Source organism: Dunckerocampus dactyliophorus, chromosome 18 (assembly GCF_027744805.1).
Source record: "Dunckerocampus dactyliophorus isolate RoL2022-P2 chromosome 18, RoL_Ddac_1.1, whole genome shotgun sequence".
Lineage (NCBI taxonomy): Eukaryota > Metazoa > Chordata > Actinopteri > Syngnathiformes > Syngnathidae > Dunckerocampus > Dunckerocampus dactyliophorus.
This window is the reverse complement of record NC_072836.1, coordinates 1,833,244-1,849,743: the sequence shown is the minus strand read 5'-3', so window position 1 is coordinate 1,849,743 and position 16,500 is coordinate 1,833,244. Positions and strand designations below refer to the sequence as shown.

Below are 16,500 nucleotides of genomic sequence, written 5' to 3'. Positions count from 1 at the left end.
TGAGCAGGACCAAGACTATTGGGCTCTGTCCTGATCCAGTCTAAGGAACAAGGTAGGTGTGGCAGGGAGTCCAGCATTTCACCAAATACTAAATCCAGCACCATCTCCGCAGCGGAGGCCAACCCTTCACTGGCAGAAGATCTCGATGCTTCATGGTGCATCCTCTATGGCACGTGTCAAACTTGTGCCATGGAGGGCCGAGACGCTGCAGGTTTTCTCTCCAACCATCTCCAGCAGGTGATTTAAGTGATGAGTTCCTTTCCTCAAACTGAAGGTGTTGATCATTAAAATCACCTGCTTTAGTGACCGGCTGGAAAGACAACCTGCAGTGTCTCGGCCCTCCATGGCACAAGTTTGACACCCCTGCTCTAGGGCCAGCTCCATCACACCTCCCCAGTCCACAGCAACACACCCTCATGCTGGAGTGCGGCACACATTGAGACGGGTAAATCTGAGGAACGCTGCTTACCAACTGTTTGGTGTTTTCACCAGAATCATCAACCAGTCGGTGACTCGTTCTATCATGCCACCCTGCCTGGGGTCCTCTGTTTTTATCCATCTTTTACCACTAAACCAAGGTCGGGTTGCAGGGGCAGCAGCCTAAGCCACTTCGTCTAGCTCCTCCCAGCGGATCCCGAGGCATTCCCAGTTCAATTGAGAGTCATACCTGTAGTGTCTCCAGCGTGTCCTGGGTCTTCCCCGAGGCCACCTACCAGTCAGACATGCCCTGAACACCTCCCCAAGGAGGCGTCAGGGAGGCATTCTGACCAGATGCCCAAGCCACCTCATCTGGCTCCTCTCAATGCGGAGGAGCAGCGCTTGATGACAGTGCTTCTCACCTTATCTCTAAGGGAGAGCCCAGCCACCTTACGGACAAAACCCTTGTCACCCACTTGTACCCGCCATCTTGGCCTTTCTTTCATTTACACTATGCAGTAACTATACAAAAACTATATAAAATAATGAACAACAAAAGCTATGTAAAATAACTGTATACAAGTATATGCAAAAATATGTACATAAAAGACTTATTTGGTATTTTAATTTGTAGTAGTACAAATTTGGCTGCTTTATGTTTGAATCTACGTGAACTTTTCTATTTGAAAGCGACTGAAAATCAAAAAAGCTTTGTCCTCAAACCATAAAGGCAATCAACACACACACAAACAATAAGTGTGCAATAAGTCTTGTGTGTGATGTTTTGTTTTCTGCAATATGAAATGGTTGCAATATTTGTCATAATGCTTAAGCTGTTTTGTTTTATTCTGTTCTTGTGTTTTTATGATGAGGTTATTATTCGGCTTTGTACAAAGCACAATGACAGCAAAGATCAATTCTGATTTTGCTTCTGGTTTAGAGATATACTTTTTGAACTTCCCACGTCCCCTGAACGCAGCACAACGGATGTCGTGGTTGCTCCTGATTGGCTGCTGACCAGGAAGTGAGGACGCCCCAAGTCATCTTTGTATTTTCTAATTTCGTCGTTTTGTTGTCGTTGTGACTAATTTGTCTTGAATGGAAAATATCACCGCTCGCTTTCTGTTTCTGACGTACTTCCGCTTGGCTTTGATATATTTTATTGCTGAACTTAAGGCGGAGAATCTGCCAGATGACGGTGGCTGGTGAGTTCTGTTCGCTTCTGTTTCAGCAGAGGGTGACCTAACCTCCAATGTTCCCACGTCATGTTCTGTTTTCCTGTGCCGGCCGTCCAGGGTTTTATTTAACGAAAGTGGTGAAACTGTCCTGGGTTTGTTGGTTTTACATTTTGCCAGTAATGTAACCTGCATTAGGACATTGTGCTGCACGTGACGTCATCCTTGAGAGGCTGCCGTGTGGTTTGAATTTACGTACTGTAGGTGGATTGATAATATAGATAATACTATGTCATACTTTTAGTTAATTATTTGTACAGTAATGACTTGACAAGACTGAAAATAATTTTCTGTCCGTACAGAGGAGGCAGGTCACACTATCCTCATTGCCATAGCCCCTAATTGCTAATACTGGAGTTGCTAACTGACTGAGAAGCTAAGTGATCATTGTTGTACGCATAACACAAGATAAGAACATGTCAGACAGCAAATGTGATGAAGCACTTCAAATGTTACCACTTTACATACATTGATTTTTCTTTTTGAACATCATCATACACTATCATAGTATATATATTGTACCAGTTATATCATGTCATATTGTTACACTCATGAATATGACAGCGCCTCAAGTTATTACATATTTTTTTAATTGTCGTGCTGAAACATTATAGGTGTCTGTAATGAGTGACGCTGTTGATTGCATCACACGCGATCTGCTACTGCTGTAGAGTAAGCGCCATCTCAAGTGCCTTTCCTCTTACCCAGTGACGAATACAAGTATTGCAACTCTGCATCTACAGAGGGGTCTTCCTTTGCTAACACAGATGACAAATAATGTGTGTGTGTGTGTGTGTGGGGGGGGGGGGGGGGGGGGGGGGGGGTAAAGAACATTGAATAAATTATTATAATAATTACAATATACATATAATATTCTCCAGGGTGCCACAATATAATATATTATATTGTAATATGCTGTAAACAATGTGCTTCCGCTGCTGAGTGCCTCCTACTGGAGAGAGAGAGAGAATCAAGTGAGTAACACAGACCAGAGTAAAGAACGTTATTGCGAGTGTGCGCGTATGGGTGTGCGTGCAGGCCATCGCAGGGTCTCCACCATGAAGGTCCATGTAACATTGAAGTGCTGGACGGCTCCTCGCTGTCACTGCGTCACTTCCTGGACAGGTGAGTTGATGTAGCAGCTCGCGAGCATGCAAGCTAGCTTAGCTGCTGCATGTGTGTGAGTGTTGTGTTGTTTCCATAGATATGCATACAGCACACCAGTGGTCATCAGAGATGTGACGGATAACACGGTACAGTACAAGGGTAAACTCATGTCAGACCTTACAGTGGTGCTAATGTCTGACATGTTTTACTCTTTACCACCTTGTAGAAATTCCGCTCTTTGTGCGCCAAGTCTACTTTACTGGAAGAATACGGTGAACGCAAAGTACGGCTCAGTACCGCCAACACGTATTCTTACAGAAAAGGTACAGCTGTCTACCCATCAGGCACTGCAAGTTGTACTGCATGTTTCACTGTGTGACGTGTTTACAGTGGACGTGGCCTTCAGAAAGTACGTGGACGACCTGCTCAGGCCTCAGTCGCTGGACGTCCTTGGCAGCGGTGAGTAAAATGGGCGTGTCTTCCTGGTGGCAGGTGTGACAGTGAGGATGTCGTCTGTAGACACGTTATACTTTTTTGGCGACAACAACTTCACCGAGTGGCAGAGTCTGTTTGACGTCTACAAGCCGCCGCCGTTGGTGTTGCCTCGCACCAGCAGAGCGTACAGCTTCGGCATCGCAGGTTTTGTCCCGGCACTCTCTTTACTTTGCTTTGAGACAGCTTAGACAAACATAAGAAGTGAAAATGTCTTGTTCAGGTGCCGGAACCGGTGTCCCCTTCCACTGGCACGGGCCGGGCTTCTCCGAGGTCATCCACGGGAGGAAGGTCAGCTTTTGTCGTCTCGTTTTGAGTGTTTGGACGGTTCTTGATCTTCGTGTTCTGTCTCGCCACAGCGTTGGTTCCTCTACCCACCTGGCAAGGAGCCACATTTCCACCCCAACAGCACCACCCTGTCCTGGTTAACAGACACCTACCCCCACCTGCCAGAACACGAAGCCCCACTGGAGTGCACCATCCGACCCGGAGAGGTACCGACTTGGTAGTCATGGTTGTCTTTGGATTTTAGTTTTCAAGCCCTGCCCCAGCATTTGATTGTCTGTCTACATAAAGACGTCATAAATGTGTTTGGTGTTTGTCGCCATGGTAACACAAAACTTGTCCATCAGGTGCTTTACTTCCCCGACCGCTGGTGGCATGCCACGCTGAACCTGGACACCAGCGTCTTTATGTCCACCTTCCTGGGACATTAAACACCCATTGCGCTCATTGTGGTTTTATTGTGTTCTTTGCAAAACCATGACCCCCTTCACGTACCAACACACACACACACACACACACACACACACGATTGAGAGTTTTTATTGTGGAATAAGACGTGAAGTAACAAGATTCAGAGTAACACAGCAGGTCAAACATTTATTGGCTACACAGGGGGCCACCTCAGTCCACCTCTTCAATGTTGGGCCCCTGGGGGCTGGTCGAGGCCTGCTCCCCAAAGCCTCCCGCAGACCCCGGCCCCTGATACAGCTTGCTGATGATTGGCTGACAGGCTCGTTCCAGCTCCTTCTGCTTGTGCTGAAGCTCGTCTTTGTCGGCCAGCTGGTTGTTCTCCAGCCAGCTGAGGGTCTCATCACATTTGTCCGTCAGCGTCGTCTTGTCCTGCTCGCTCAACTTGGCGTCTCGTATGCTGTTCTTCATATTGAAGGCGTAGGACTCCAGAGAGTTCTTGGCGGCAATCTTGTCCCGCTGCAGTCCTCAGCTTTGTACGTCTCGGCCTCCTGCACCATCTTGTCCATCTCCTCTTTGCTCAGGCGGCCCTTGTCGTTCACGATGGTGATCTTGTTCTCCTTGCCCGTGCTTTTGTCCACCGCCGACACATTCAAGATGCCGTTGGCGTCCACGTCGAAGGTGACCTCGATCTGCGGGACGCCGCGTGGTGCGGCCGGGATTCCGCTCAGTTCAAACGTTCCCAGCAGGTTGTTGTCCCTGGTCATGGCTCTCTCGCCCTCGTAGACCTGGATCAGGACGCCGGGCTGGTTGTCTGAGTAAGTGCTGAAGATCTGCGTCTGCTTGGCAGGGATGGTGGTGTTGCGTTTAATCAGCGGCGTCATCACGCCTCCAGCGGTCTCGATACCCAGTGACAGAGGCGCCACGTCCAGCAGCAGCAGGTCCTGGACTTTGGCCGAGTTGACACCGGTAAGGATGGCGGCCTGGACGGCAGCGCCGTACGCCACCGCCTCGTCAGGGTTGATGCTTTTGTTCAGCTCTTTGCCATTGAAGAAGTCCTGGAGGAGCTTCTGAATTTTGGGGATCCGTGTAGAACCTCCAACCAAGACGACGTCATGGATCTGGGCTTTGTCCATCTTGGCGTCCCTCAGTGCTTTCTCCACCGGCTCCAAAGTTCCTCTGAACAAGTTGGAGCAAAGCTCCTCAAAGCGAGCTCTGGTGATGGAGGTGTAGAAGTCAATGCCCTCAAAGAGGGAGTCGATCTCAATGCTGGCCTGGGAGCTGGAGGACAGCGTCCTCTTGGCCCTCTCAGCGGCCGTGCGCAGCCTCCTCAAGGCCCTCTTGTTGTCGCTGATGTCCTTCTTGTTTTTCCTCTTGAACTCTGCCACAAAGTGGTCCACCATGCGATTGTCAAAGTCCTCTCCGCCCAGATGTGTGTCTCCAGCGGTGGCTTTCACCTCAAAAATGCCGTCCTGGATGCACAGGACGGACACATCGAAAGTACCGCCACCCAGGTCAAAGATCAAGACGTTGCGTTCTTCCGTCTTGTCTTTGTCCAGACCGTAGGCAATGGCAGCTGCCGTGGGCTCGTTGATGATCCTCAGAATATTGAGTCCTGCGATGGCGCCCGCGTCTTTAGTGGCCTGTCGCTGGGAGTCGTTAAAGTAGGCGGGGACTGTGACGACGGCACTAGACACGGTCTGGCCCAGGTACGCCTCGGCGATCTCCTTCATCTTGGCCAGCACCATGGAGGAGATCTCCTCTGGGTAGAAAGTTTTGTCCTCGCCTTTGAACTGCACCTTCATCTTGGCTTTCCCTCCATCAGCCACCACCTGGAAGGGCCAGTGCTTCCTGTCCTCCTGCACCACCGGATCATCCAACCTTCTTCCAATCAGTCGCTTGGCGTCGAACACCGTGTTGCTGGGGTTCAACGCCACCTGGTTCTTGGCGGCGTCGCCGACGAGCCTCTCGGTGTCCGTGAAAGCCACATAGCTGGGGGTGGTCCTGTTGCCCTGGTCGTTGGCGATGATTTCCACTTTTCCGTGCTGGAAAACGCCCACGCAAGAGTAGGTGGTTCCCAGGTCTATGCCGACAGCGATGCCTTTTGCTGCCACCATTTTTAATCCCAGTGACGATGTCCGTCTGTGAAGAGCACAACATGCAACCAAACGTCAAACATGTTCATGTTAAACGTTCTAAAATTCCTGAAGATCATTTCCCTGATAAGATCAATCAAATAAATATGAAGAATAGAAAAGTCAACTTACACTTAAAAGTCCTCAGAGTAGAAAGGATGCTCTTCTGGCTTTTGCTGTCCGATCAGCTCATATATACCCGCCAAGCTGACTCTCTCGCAACTTCCAGACATTTCGCCATCAAGTCATATCAACAGCAAGGACAACGTCCTCTGCTGGCCCTGTCAAAATAAAAGGAGCGGCACGTTTACGACGGCAGTGGTAACGCAGATGAACGTACGGAAATTTTATTGTGAAGGCAGGAAGTGGTCATAACTTCCAACATTGACGTGGCTTTTTCAGAAGACTCTGGAATCTTCAAGATGAAGCGAGAATATGGGAGCAAGTTTTTACTGACGTCATTTATATATTCGCCCTCATCGTCTACAATCATCTAGTCAATTCCAGATGTTTTATTGAAAAGGTGCACACTAAACTGAACACAAGTGTTATTTGACATCAACAAATAACATTTTAATCGTAAAAATCAGTGAGCGTGTGTTATTAGCATGAATAGTAAAAATCACGACAGTGAGTCAGACAACACAGATGGCTAAACATTTTTAAAGGGGGATCTCCTTCGTGCGCGTGTGACGTGCACGCCAGCTGTCAGGCACCGACGTCGCACTAACGCCAAGTCTCGCGAGAGGAGAACAGACTGGCTCATCGTCGCAATCTTCTTGTTTAGCAACAATAACAAGCATCAGAGGACGTGATTGTGCAGCTATGTTTACCGGACCCAAGTTGTCCTCCGTTTCGGTCTCAGTCGAACACGCAGAGGCCATCACACGGCTGTGATTTACAGGTACGTTGCTGTATTAATGTTGGTAGTCGCGAGCTGGTTTATTAATAGCCAGCTAGCTTGCTAACGGATAGCTTAGCTCGCGAATACATTTGGCTCTATCTGCCGGGAGATGATGTAAAATGTGAGCTTATGACACACATTTTCCTCACACAAATGTAATTTTTGCTGCCTGTCACTGGAATAAGTCCGTGTTTTGCTGCTATTGTGAGTTGAATGAGCGTGTTGCTTGCTCGTTGCCGTTAGCCAGCTAAAGCTGCCAGCAGCGTTTTAACGGTGCACTGAGCTGCTTGTCTATAGAATACCCAGAAAAAAGTAGTCAAGCACATTTTCCACCATGAGTATTGCATTATTTGGACTTGCTGTGTAGTTACAGATTTTGGAGAGCATTAGTTAAAGAGAAGAGTCCTGGAACAGCAGCTTACATCCAGAATGGAAGATGAAGTAGAAAATAGAAAAGCAATCCATTGCAACCCTTTCCACGTGTATAATCAATGTATAATCGCAATGTGTAATCATAATGTATCATCACAACTAACATTTAGTACATCCATGTCTTTATCCTGGAACCACTTGTGATATTGTTGCATCAACATCAGAAAAGCAAAGATGACTTAGGAAAGAGTGTTGCAGCTGACAATGTTTGTTTGTGTTTGTGTGGACAGGATGTGGCAACGCTCCTCTGGATGTTTGACATACGTGACCGAGAGGAAGGCCTCACACATCTCACGCCGCCGTCGCTGCCAGACCGTTTGGTCTGGGATGAGGAACCATGGAAGTTGTCAGGATCATGTAGCCCAGCTGCCATGATGCATTGTGCTGCCAAAGCAGGTTCTTAGACGGCGCCAGCGCTCGCCTTCGCACTGTTCTCGTGTTCGGACTGGTCTGATTGGCGTCGTCAGCTAGAGAATGAACGGCTCTCTTTTGACCCCTCCCAGCCCGCGGGCCACAAGTTCCTCTCCCTTACCCCCTTCACCCTCCCCATCGCCCTCCCCGCCGTCCCCCTCTCTGCTGCCCCTGTCCCCCCGACCACCTTCCCTCCCACCTCTGGTGAGCCCTCCCCCCCCGGCCCACCCGTCATCGCTGTCGGACACGCCTACGCCGTCGCCCTCGCCCTGCCTCAGCTGGACTGAATTCTGTGAGCTTCATGCCCGGGTGGCCGCTGGAGACTTTGCGCGCCACTTTCGGGCTTTCCTCCTGGAGAACCCGCACTACACCCCCGACTCAGCTGCTGCTTTCTGCCGCCGCTTTACGGACCGTTTTGTTCGTCACTTCCAGAACGAGCTGGAGGGGGTGATGCCGCCCAGCTGTGCTTCAGGGAGGGATGACATGGTGAGCTGGGCTCCCCAGTCGGACGCTACATCCCTGGAAGAGGAAGCCGCATCCCCGCTGTCGACCTCTGGGGGAGCTGTCCCGACCTGTAACGTGGCGCGGCCCGCCTCCAAAGTGGCACCGACGCGCCTCGTGTTGGACGGCCGCAGCAGTGACAGATTTCAAGATTCTTACGCCCACGGCCAGCTCCTGCCTCCATCTTCATCGTCATCCTGCTGCTCCTCGGTGGGCGGGAACAACGGGAGGCGGGACGACAAAGGTGCCGCCACGGCTGCCGGCAATGGGGAAGCGCCCGTGGAGGAAGAGGAGGACAGCTGGTTGGGGACGGCATCCGTGGGGGAGGACGTGGAGCCAGAAGAGCGGGAAGCTGAGACCACAGAGGTGGATGGCTCCCCCTGCGCTCCTCACACGCCCCCTTCCTTTTCCTCGGTCACGCCCCCGCCCAGCGCTGCTTCCAAAAACAAGGTGAAGAAGCGGTTTTCACTGCGCAGCGTGGGGCGCAGCGTACGCGGGAGCGTGCGTGGCATCCTGCATTGGCGCAGTGCGTCCAGCGACTCGACGCCGGGCCCGCTGCCCACCAGCTACAGTTACACCGTTGGTGTGCAAGATGCCGCTTTTTCCAGGAACGCTGCCACCCAGCCTCCCACGCCCACCTCGTCCATGCCCGTGTCTCTGTCCATGCCCCTGGCCCTTCCCCACTCCTCCTCTTCTTCACTCCCCCCCTCGTCCTCCAGCAGCGCCACCTCTCTGTCGCTCTCCGACCGGCGGCGGAGCAATGGCGAAGGCGGGGAGAAGGACAAGTGGAGCCAGCGTCTGGAAAAGCTACGGCTAACGCGATCCCCGCCTCCTGTCCTTACCGCAAGCACCGCCTCCTCCATGCTGCCTCCCAGCAGCGTCGCTGCCGCCACAGCCGGCATGGTGCCGCCGAGGAAGGTGGGCCGCCTGGTGCGGGAAGGCGGCGTGAGCGTTAGTTCAACCAACGATGAACTCAGCGGAGGCCACGGCTTTCCGGGCTTCTCCTTCGCGCTCCTGCATCACGGCCCCGACAACAACGCCGCCCTGGCAGCTGCGGCACCGCCCCTGGTGAGCGGCGGGAACGTACCATGGAAGGGCGGTCGCTGGCATAAGTGTCGTCTGGTCCTCAGAGAGCGGGAAAGAGAAGGAGGCGAGCACGGTGACGAGTTCTATTTGGAATTCTTTGTTCCCCCCAAGGTACGTGCACTACAATGAAGTACGTGCACTACACTACATACACAAACATCTTATTGGATCCACCCCAAATGTTCATAAAGTTCAATATTTCAGTCACCTTTTGAGCCACCTTTTGTCTTTCTTAGGGGAATACCTAATTGTGCACAATTATTGGACAACACAGACACGTGCACACATGCAGTCTAGACCCTAGTGCGATTGCTCCTCCACATGCGATGCAGAGAGTGGATGATAAATCAGAAGGGGCTGGTGAGAGCCGAATACTTGCTCACCCCTTACACACACTTCCTGTTATGTGTCTCCCTTAAACCATTCCCTCTACAACCTGTGTTAACTCGGAACCTTTCCATTACATTTGTACTGGAACAGACACTACCTTCCTACTTTGCTACCACTTCTTTCTTCAATTTCATAGTGTTTCTCACCTTCTTTAGCAAACCTCTGCCACTCATGTTGTCTTATTTTGCAGGTGTAATAATTTTTTTTAAAAAAGCCCACAAGACGCTTAGAAATACACAGTGCGCTTGAACGCCTCATCAGCGCAGGGCGCACGGTGCTTATTAGGAGGAGGGAAGGAGCCACATTTGAGTTGTTCATCGCTGTGTGTGTGTGTGTGTGTGTGTTCTAAATAAATAAAGCACACACACACTGTAATCAAGATGATGAGAGGATTCCCTATTGGGAATCTGTTTATAGTGTCCCAAGTCTTAAAGAAGCACTGAATTATTAACAAAAACCAAGGTTCTGCTGTATTTCCTATGCGATTTTTTGTTTGGGTTTTCATACGATTTGGTTTTTGGATTCGGTCTGAAAGACTCGTTCCAATGTTGGATTTCTCGGCTCAGTCAATTGTTGCGCGCGTGTGTGTGCGTGCAGAAAAGAAGCGGTGTAGTCATTGTGCCCACCTTGATGTGAGGCCACGCCCTCCATCATTCCACACATAACAGATGCTCAGCGGCCCAGTAAAGGTTCTACGTTGCACGTGGTGTTGGTGTCAGTGTGAACCCAGCAAGCCTCCGCATTGTTGGGGTCAAAGTGCATCTTTTCTGTCTTCAGTCGTCCAAGCCGCGGTTGACGGTTTCGTGTGGGTCCATTGTGGATGTGAGGAGCACCACGGCGCAGGAGCTTCCTGACAAGGAGAACACCTTTCTGCTCCAGGTAAGCCAACACTGCCACCCAGTACGGCAAAGCGTCAATGAAAGATTTTGTGGCCTCTCAGTTGGAAGGCTCCGCCCAGTACGTGATTGAGACCCGGGACGCGGTCCAGATGAGAGCGTGGCTTGGTGACATCCACAAAGGTGTCTGTCTCAGGTGAGGAGGGCAGACGGGAAGTGGGCGACATGCAGCGTGTGTCCTAACGTGCGTGTCTCCTACAGTGGGCAGGAGGATCCTGATGGTGGCGCCGCGTTGGATGGGAGCGGAATGACAGAGATTGTGGAGCGTCTGTCCCAAGGTGAGCCTGTGACGGAAATAAAGATGGAGGATGGCGTTGGTCGTCATACTGCTTTCTCTGCTTACATAGTGTGTTACGGCGGCCTGGGAGGCTCCTCTCCACTGATGGACAGTCTTCCGCCCGAGTTGCCACCTCGAGCCCCACTGGACGAACCGGACGGACGGATTCTTGGAGGAGGCGGGGCTAGCCTGGGCACGCCGTTTGCAGAGACGCCAGACGCTACAGGTGATGACTCAGCGTGAAGATGCTTCTAGAATGATGCTGACCACCCCTCCCCCACGCAGGCTCCTTCTTGTTCTCAGAGGTGACATCTGCCGAGGTGCTGGAGCACCCGCTCAGTGAGTGTCAGTGGTTCCACGGCACCTTGTCCCGCCTGAAAGCAGCCCAGTTGGTTTTGGCGGGCGGTCCGGCCAGCCACGGCGTCTTCCTGGTTCGCCAGAGCGAGACGCGGCGCGGGGAATACGTCCTTACTTTCAACTTCCAGGGCAAGGCCAAGGTGAGCTGCTCGGATTCTTTTATGTTCCAGTCAGTCGGGACCTTTGACCTTGGCGTCTCTCCTCCAGCACCTGCGTCTGTCGCTGAATGAGAACGGCCACTGCCGCGTGCAGCACCTTTGGTTTCAGTCCATCTTTGACATGTTGGAGCACTTCCGGATGCATCCCATCCCCCTAGAGTCCGGCGGCGCCTCCGACGTGACGCTCATAAGCTTCGTGGGCGCCACCGTTGTTCGCCAACCGGGTAGGAGCAAGCTTAGCACCACGTTAGCAAATTCTGCTAACGTTGCTTCTTTCAGCTCTCACTTGAGCAGCTGCTCTGCGTGAGTGACGCCCACCTTTCGCTGACGCGCGTTTGTGTCCGTGACTCATCCTTGCAGGGCGGGACAGGGCAGGCAGTCGGCCTACAGTCTGTGATGTCATCACCACGCGCCATCCCGACTCTCCATCAACCCCCATCTCTGACTGTGTGTAAGTGAGATCAGACATGCGTGTGCGTGTGAGGTGACTGATGTTCATGCTAGCATGCGAGCTTCCTGCTTCCTTTTCACAGCCTGCGTATCACACTGCCTTCACAAAGACTCGTTACTGCCACCAAGTGGACTGACTTGATAATAATGCACTTGTTTAGCCACGCCTCCTTCACACCTTGGTGTGACTTGGTGTTGTCCGGTGTGGACCAAAGTGGAAGTACAAACAGGAAGCCATGCTAGATTGTTCAAGTGTAGACCGCCCACCGTTTCCATGACAACCATAGCCTTCATCACAGCCCCCACCCCCTCCCCCCATACCCCCTGAACATCGCTTACTGCCCCATGCTGCTCACCTCCTCATCCTCCCTTTTTACGTTTTTTTCCTCGCTCTTTGCAGACTTGACCAGCAGACCCCGTAGCCCTCCTCAGCCGCCCCCCCTGCCGCCGGGACGCCCGCCGCCCCCAACTCCACCCCAGGAGAGAGGAAGAGAGGCGGAGCTGGAGGGGGCAGCAGGAGGAGGAGGCGAAGGTGGGGGCGGCGGCGGTGGCGGCGGCAGCAGTGAAGGTGGAAGCGGAGGTGTGGCGGAGGACTGGGAAGATCGGGATGCTCCTCTCCGCCAACTAGAAGCTGTGGAAGGAGAAGAGCTGGAGGCAGTGAGGGCGCCCCGAGCCGTTGATAACCAGTACTCCTTCTTTTGAGGAGCTGACTGAGCAGCAGGTGGCGCTACTAACACTAGAGGAGACAAGATGGACGCCCAGCGAGACACTAACTCCAACACTAACAAGCACCACGAGTCCACCAGCTTAGCTTACATACCTCGCTGGAGTCCACTGAGCCCGACCAGGACCTGGTTCCTTCATCTTGGCCAGCTGTGATGTCACAAATGGGGAAGTGCTAACTTCATCCTGAGCTGTGATGTCACGTGCGGTACATGAAGCAGGCGCTTTACCTCCGTGGCGCTCGGCAACTCCACATGAAGGAGACCCTCTCAAGAATAGTATTCATTTTGTTTCTTCACTCTGATGTCTTTGTGCCTTTTTGTTTGGAGGATCAAAATAGGAAAAAAAAAGATCAGCTATCTTCTGTGGGTTTGCCCTTTCTCACGCCGCCAAGTCCTCCTTGACCTCGCCATCCATTCAGCAAAAAAGAACCCATTAGCAGAAAAAGAAGGTTTTCTACTCGTGCCTTTCTGTGTCATCTACGCTCTGTTTAACGCTTTCCTTTTTTTGCTCATCATGTTGTGTTGTCACTTTGACCACTCTTTGTGCCTTTCTCTGTCTCTTCTCTGTGCTGGGCGGCTCTGCGCCCCCTGTGGTTAGTTTCAGGTACTACATTGATTCTAATATAAATATAGTGAAACGTAACAACTGAATGTGTGGGAAAAGTTACTTATTGGCATGAAACGAACACTTGACACACATCAACACAACTTTACAAATTCAACTACAAGCTCAAGAATAAACATAAATAAAACGTGTTTGAAAAGGAGAAACCATGAAGCAATGAGGGCCAGCTGTCAATCATGATGTGACGTATGACGTGTTTTGTAGTCTCCCGATAATAGCATATCTTGTTCGATTGGCAAATGCTCAGTCAATGAGCAACCCAATCAATTGGCCCACAAACACTTGGCTGGGATGGGAGCGCTTACTTCAAGTACCAGCCCCTCCCGGTGAAAGTTGCTCGGAAAAATTAAGATTGAAAGGAACATCTCTTATGAATAATATGGAGGCCAGGAAAGTTCAGTGTAATGCAAACGCCACACGATGGTAAACCCGAATCCTTTTACTGAATCGAGTTTTTATGAGTCACTCGAGTCGGGTGTCACAGCGTATATGAACAAAGAAAACCCTGACACGGAGATTCCCATAGACATACCTGTATATACGCACGAAACAAAAACCTCAATAAATGGTTGGCCCGTTGTAGATATGCCTCTTAAACAAATGCAAGAAAATGGAGCAAACTTCATGAAGCATCTTTCTACAAAGGTGGCTGATTTCCCTGCATTAGCAGCATTATGCCACAACGTCAACAAATTCTGTTGGTAAAATTACGTCATAAAGGTCAAATACAGTCAGAATGTGGCATGTTGGTGTGCGCCACACCTGTTGGCTGATGAGTGGGCGGCACCGAACATAACCTACAAAGCCTGATGGGTGGCCAGCACACGCCTGGACCGCCTGGTGTGGCGATACGAAGCCAACGACATTGCGGTCATGAACGCACGTTTGTGTGCTTAGGCGCTTCACTGCAGCGTGGCGTGAGTCGGACGCCGGTAAGCTTGCTCGTTGTTTCGCTGTTATTTGGGGCTATTTGGGAAATACGTCAGGGCTGATGCAGATGTATTTCTTACAAAGATCCTGGGTTGTTTTTTTGCATTCGTTGCAGTCGTTGCTATGGATAAACCGTGCACACCTGACCTTTTCTTCTCCCCTGAGCGGTGGCAGACTCGTATCTGAGGTCGGGTCGCGGGGGCAGCAGCCTAAGCAGGGAGGCCTAGACTTTCCTCTCCCCGGCGACTTCGTCCAGCTTCTCCTGGCGGATCCCGTGGCGTTCCCGTTGAGAGACAGTCTCTCCAACGTGTCCTGGGCCTCCTACCGCCGGACGTGCCCTGAACACATCCCCAGGGAGGTGTCCCGGAGGCATGCTGACCAGATGCCCGAGCCACCTTATCTGCAGAGTCCGCATCACTGCAGACGCCGCACCAATCCGCCTGTCCAGCTCACATTCCATCCTTCCCTCGCACCCGGGGCAGGATCTCATCCCCAACCCGGAGACAGCACTCCAGCCTTTTCCGGGCGAGAACCATGGACTCTGTCTTGGAGGTGCTGATTTTCATCCTAGCCGCTTCACACTGTGCTGCGAACCGAACCAGTGAGAATTGAAGATCACGGCCCCATGAAGCCAGCAGGACCACATCATCTGCCAAAAGCAGAGACCCAATCCTTCAGCCACCAAACCGGATCCCCTCAATGCCCTGGGTGCACCTAGAAGTTCTGTCCATAAAAGTAATGAACAGATTGTGTGCAAAGGGCAGCCCTGGCGGAGTCCAACCCTCACTGGAAACGAATCATACTTAATGTGGACCAAGCTGTGACATCGGTCATACCGGGAATGAACTGCCTGAATTCGGTGGTCCGGTAGCCCAAACTCCCGGAGTACCCTCCACGGGATTCCTCGTGGAACACGGTCAAATGCCTTCTCCAAGTCCACAAAGCACATGGAGACTTGTTGGGCTAAATCCCATGCACCTTCAAGGACCCTGTCGAGAGTGTAGAGTTAGTCCACAGTTCTACGGCCAGGACCAAAACCACTCTGCTTCTCCCGAACCCGAGATTCAACTATTTGACAGATCCTCCTCCCCAGAGCCCCTGAATAGACCTTACCAGGATGGCTGAGGAGTGTCATCCCACTATAGTTGGAACCTTTCTTAAAAAGGGGCACCACCACCCTCGTCTGCCGGTCCAGAGGCATTGACCCCGATGTCCATGCGATGCTGCAGAGTTGTGTCAACCAAGACTAACCCAATGGCATCCACGGTGTTAAGGAATTCTGTAATAGTTTGAGCAAAATAAAGTACAAACAACAACAAATAAGCCATGAAAAGCAAAAACTACTCTTGGCTCTCATTCAAATCCTTCAAAGCAATTTATTCACTGACTGTGTAAACTATATATTATTAGAAATAACACACATTTGGTTTGGGTTTGCATGGCAATTCTTTCTGCCCTGGTTTGGAGTCATGTGAATGACTGTGGACTTTGCCCCTCCCGCAGTGAGTCAAGTGAGCTCAGGTTAGAGGGAGCGAAGTTTGGTGCGAAAGTGAAAGAACGCAAGAAGAGTCTAGTGAAGGTGAGACATGCTTAAGTTTTATGATTATTCTTTCATTACGCTGTTAGCATCTAGCAGCTGTCAGCAACTGTTAGTTTGGTTTGGCAACATCGCATGCTAATTATTCTCCTCCTTCCTGGATCGCTAACTTTTCACTTTTCACTCCACTACTTCTTTATAACCTCCACTACCATCTTGGAACATCAACTACTGCTTCTTTGTAACCTCCACTGCCGCTTTGTAACCTCCACCACCACTTTGTCACATCCACTACCACTTTGTAACCTCTACTACCGTTTTGTAACATCCACTACCACTTTGTAACCTCCACAGCCGCTTTGTAACCTCCACCACCGCTTTGTCGCATCCACTACCGCTTTGTAACTTCTACTATCGTTTTGTAACATCCACGACCGCTTTGTAACGTTCACTACCTCTTTGTAACCTCCACTACCTCTTTGTAACCTCTACTACCGTTTTGTAACATCCACTACCATTTTGTAATACCTCTTTGTAACCTTCACTACCATTTTGTAATACCTCTTTGTAACTTTCACTACCATTTTGTAATGCGTCTTTGTAACCTTCACTACCTCTTTGTCCTCCACTACCGCTTTGTAACGTTTACTAGCACTTTGTACAAAGCACTTGGTAAGACGTTTGCGTGGTTGTGGTGCACCTTGGTGTGGTTGTTTCGAAGACATGATGGGGTAACGCAGGG

At 51.0% G+C, this 16,500-nt stretch overlaps 2 protein-coding genes and 1 pseudogene across 4 annotated transcripts; 2 read left to right on the top strand and 1 right to left on the bottom strand.

The window, feature by feature from the left end:
- Positions 1 to 1,400: 1,400 nt before the first annotated feature.
- jmjd8 (jumonji domain containing 8) lies at positions 1,401 to 3,967 on the top strand. The gene is made up of 9 exons (XM_054760020.1): positions 1,401 to 1,622; positions 2,691 to 2,777; positions 2,857 to 2,905; positions 2,986 to 3,112; positions 3,150 to 3,218; positions 3,279 to 3,398; positions 3,475 to 3,542; positions 3,611 to 3,745; positions 3,884 to 3,967. Exons 1-9 carry the CDS (start codon positions 1,516 to 1,518, stop codon positions 3,965 to 3,967), a joined length of 846 nt encoding a protein of 281 aa, XP_054615995.1. The 5' UTR covers positions 1,401 to 1,515.
- Positions 3,968 to 4,000: 33 nt separating this feature from the next.
- On the top strand, positions 4,001 to 15,549 carry sh2b1 (SH2B adaptor protein 1). Of its 3 annotated transcripts, none has more exons than XM_054759035.1 (10): positions 4,004 to 6,983; positions 7,646 to 9,524; positions 10,581 to 10,682; positions 10,744 to 10,835; positions 10,901 to 10,977; positions 11,047 to 11,202; positions 11,262 to 11,473; positions 11,541 to 11,715; positions 12,342 to 14,223; positions 14,337 to 15,549. In XM_054759035.1, the coding sequence occupies exons 2-9, from the start codon at positions 7,890 to 7,892 to the stop codon at positions 12,641 to 12,643; spliced, it is 2,751 nt and encodes a 916-aa protein (XP_054615010.1). In that variant the 5' UTR covers positions 4,004 to 6,983; positions 7,646 to 7,889; the 3' UTR covers positions 12,644 to 14,223; positions 14,337 to 15,549. The 3 variants fall into 3 exon arrangements, with proteins under 3 accessions (XP_054615011.1, XP_054615010.1, XP_054615012.1); XM_054759037.1 differs by lacking the exon at positions 14,337 to 15,549 and adding an exon at positions 11,852 to 11,942 and having other exon boundaries at positions 4,005 to 6,983; positions 12,342 to 12,507; XM_054759036.1 differs by lacking the exon at positions 14,337 to 15,549 and having other exon boundaries at positions 4,001 to 6,983; positions 11,280 to 11,473; positions 12,342 to 13,463.
- Positions 4,098 to 6,145, bottom strand: LOC129170907 (heat shock 70 kDa protein 1-like; annotated as a pseudogene).
- Positions 15,550 to 16,500: the final 951 nt, after the last annotated feature.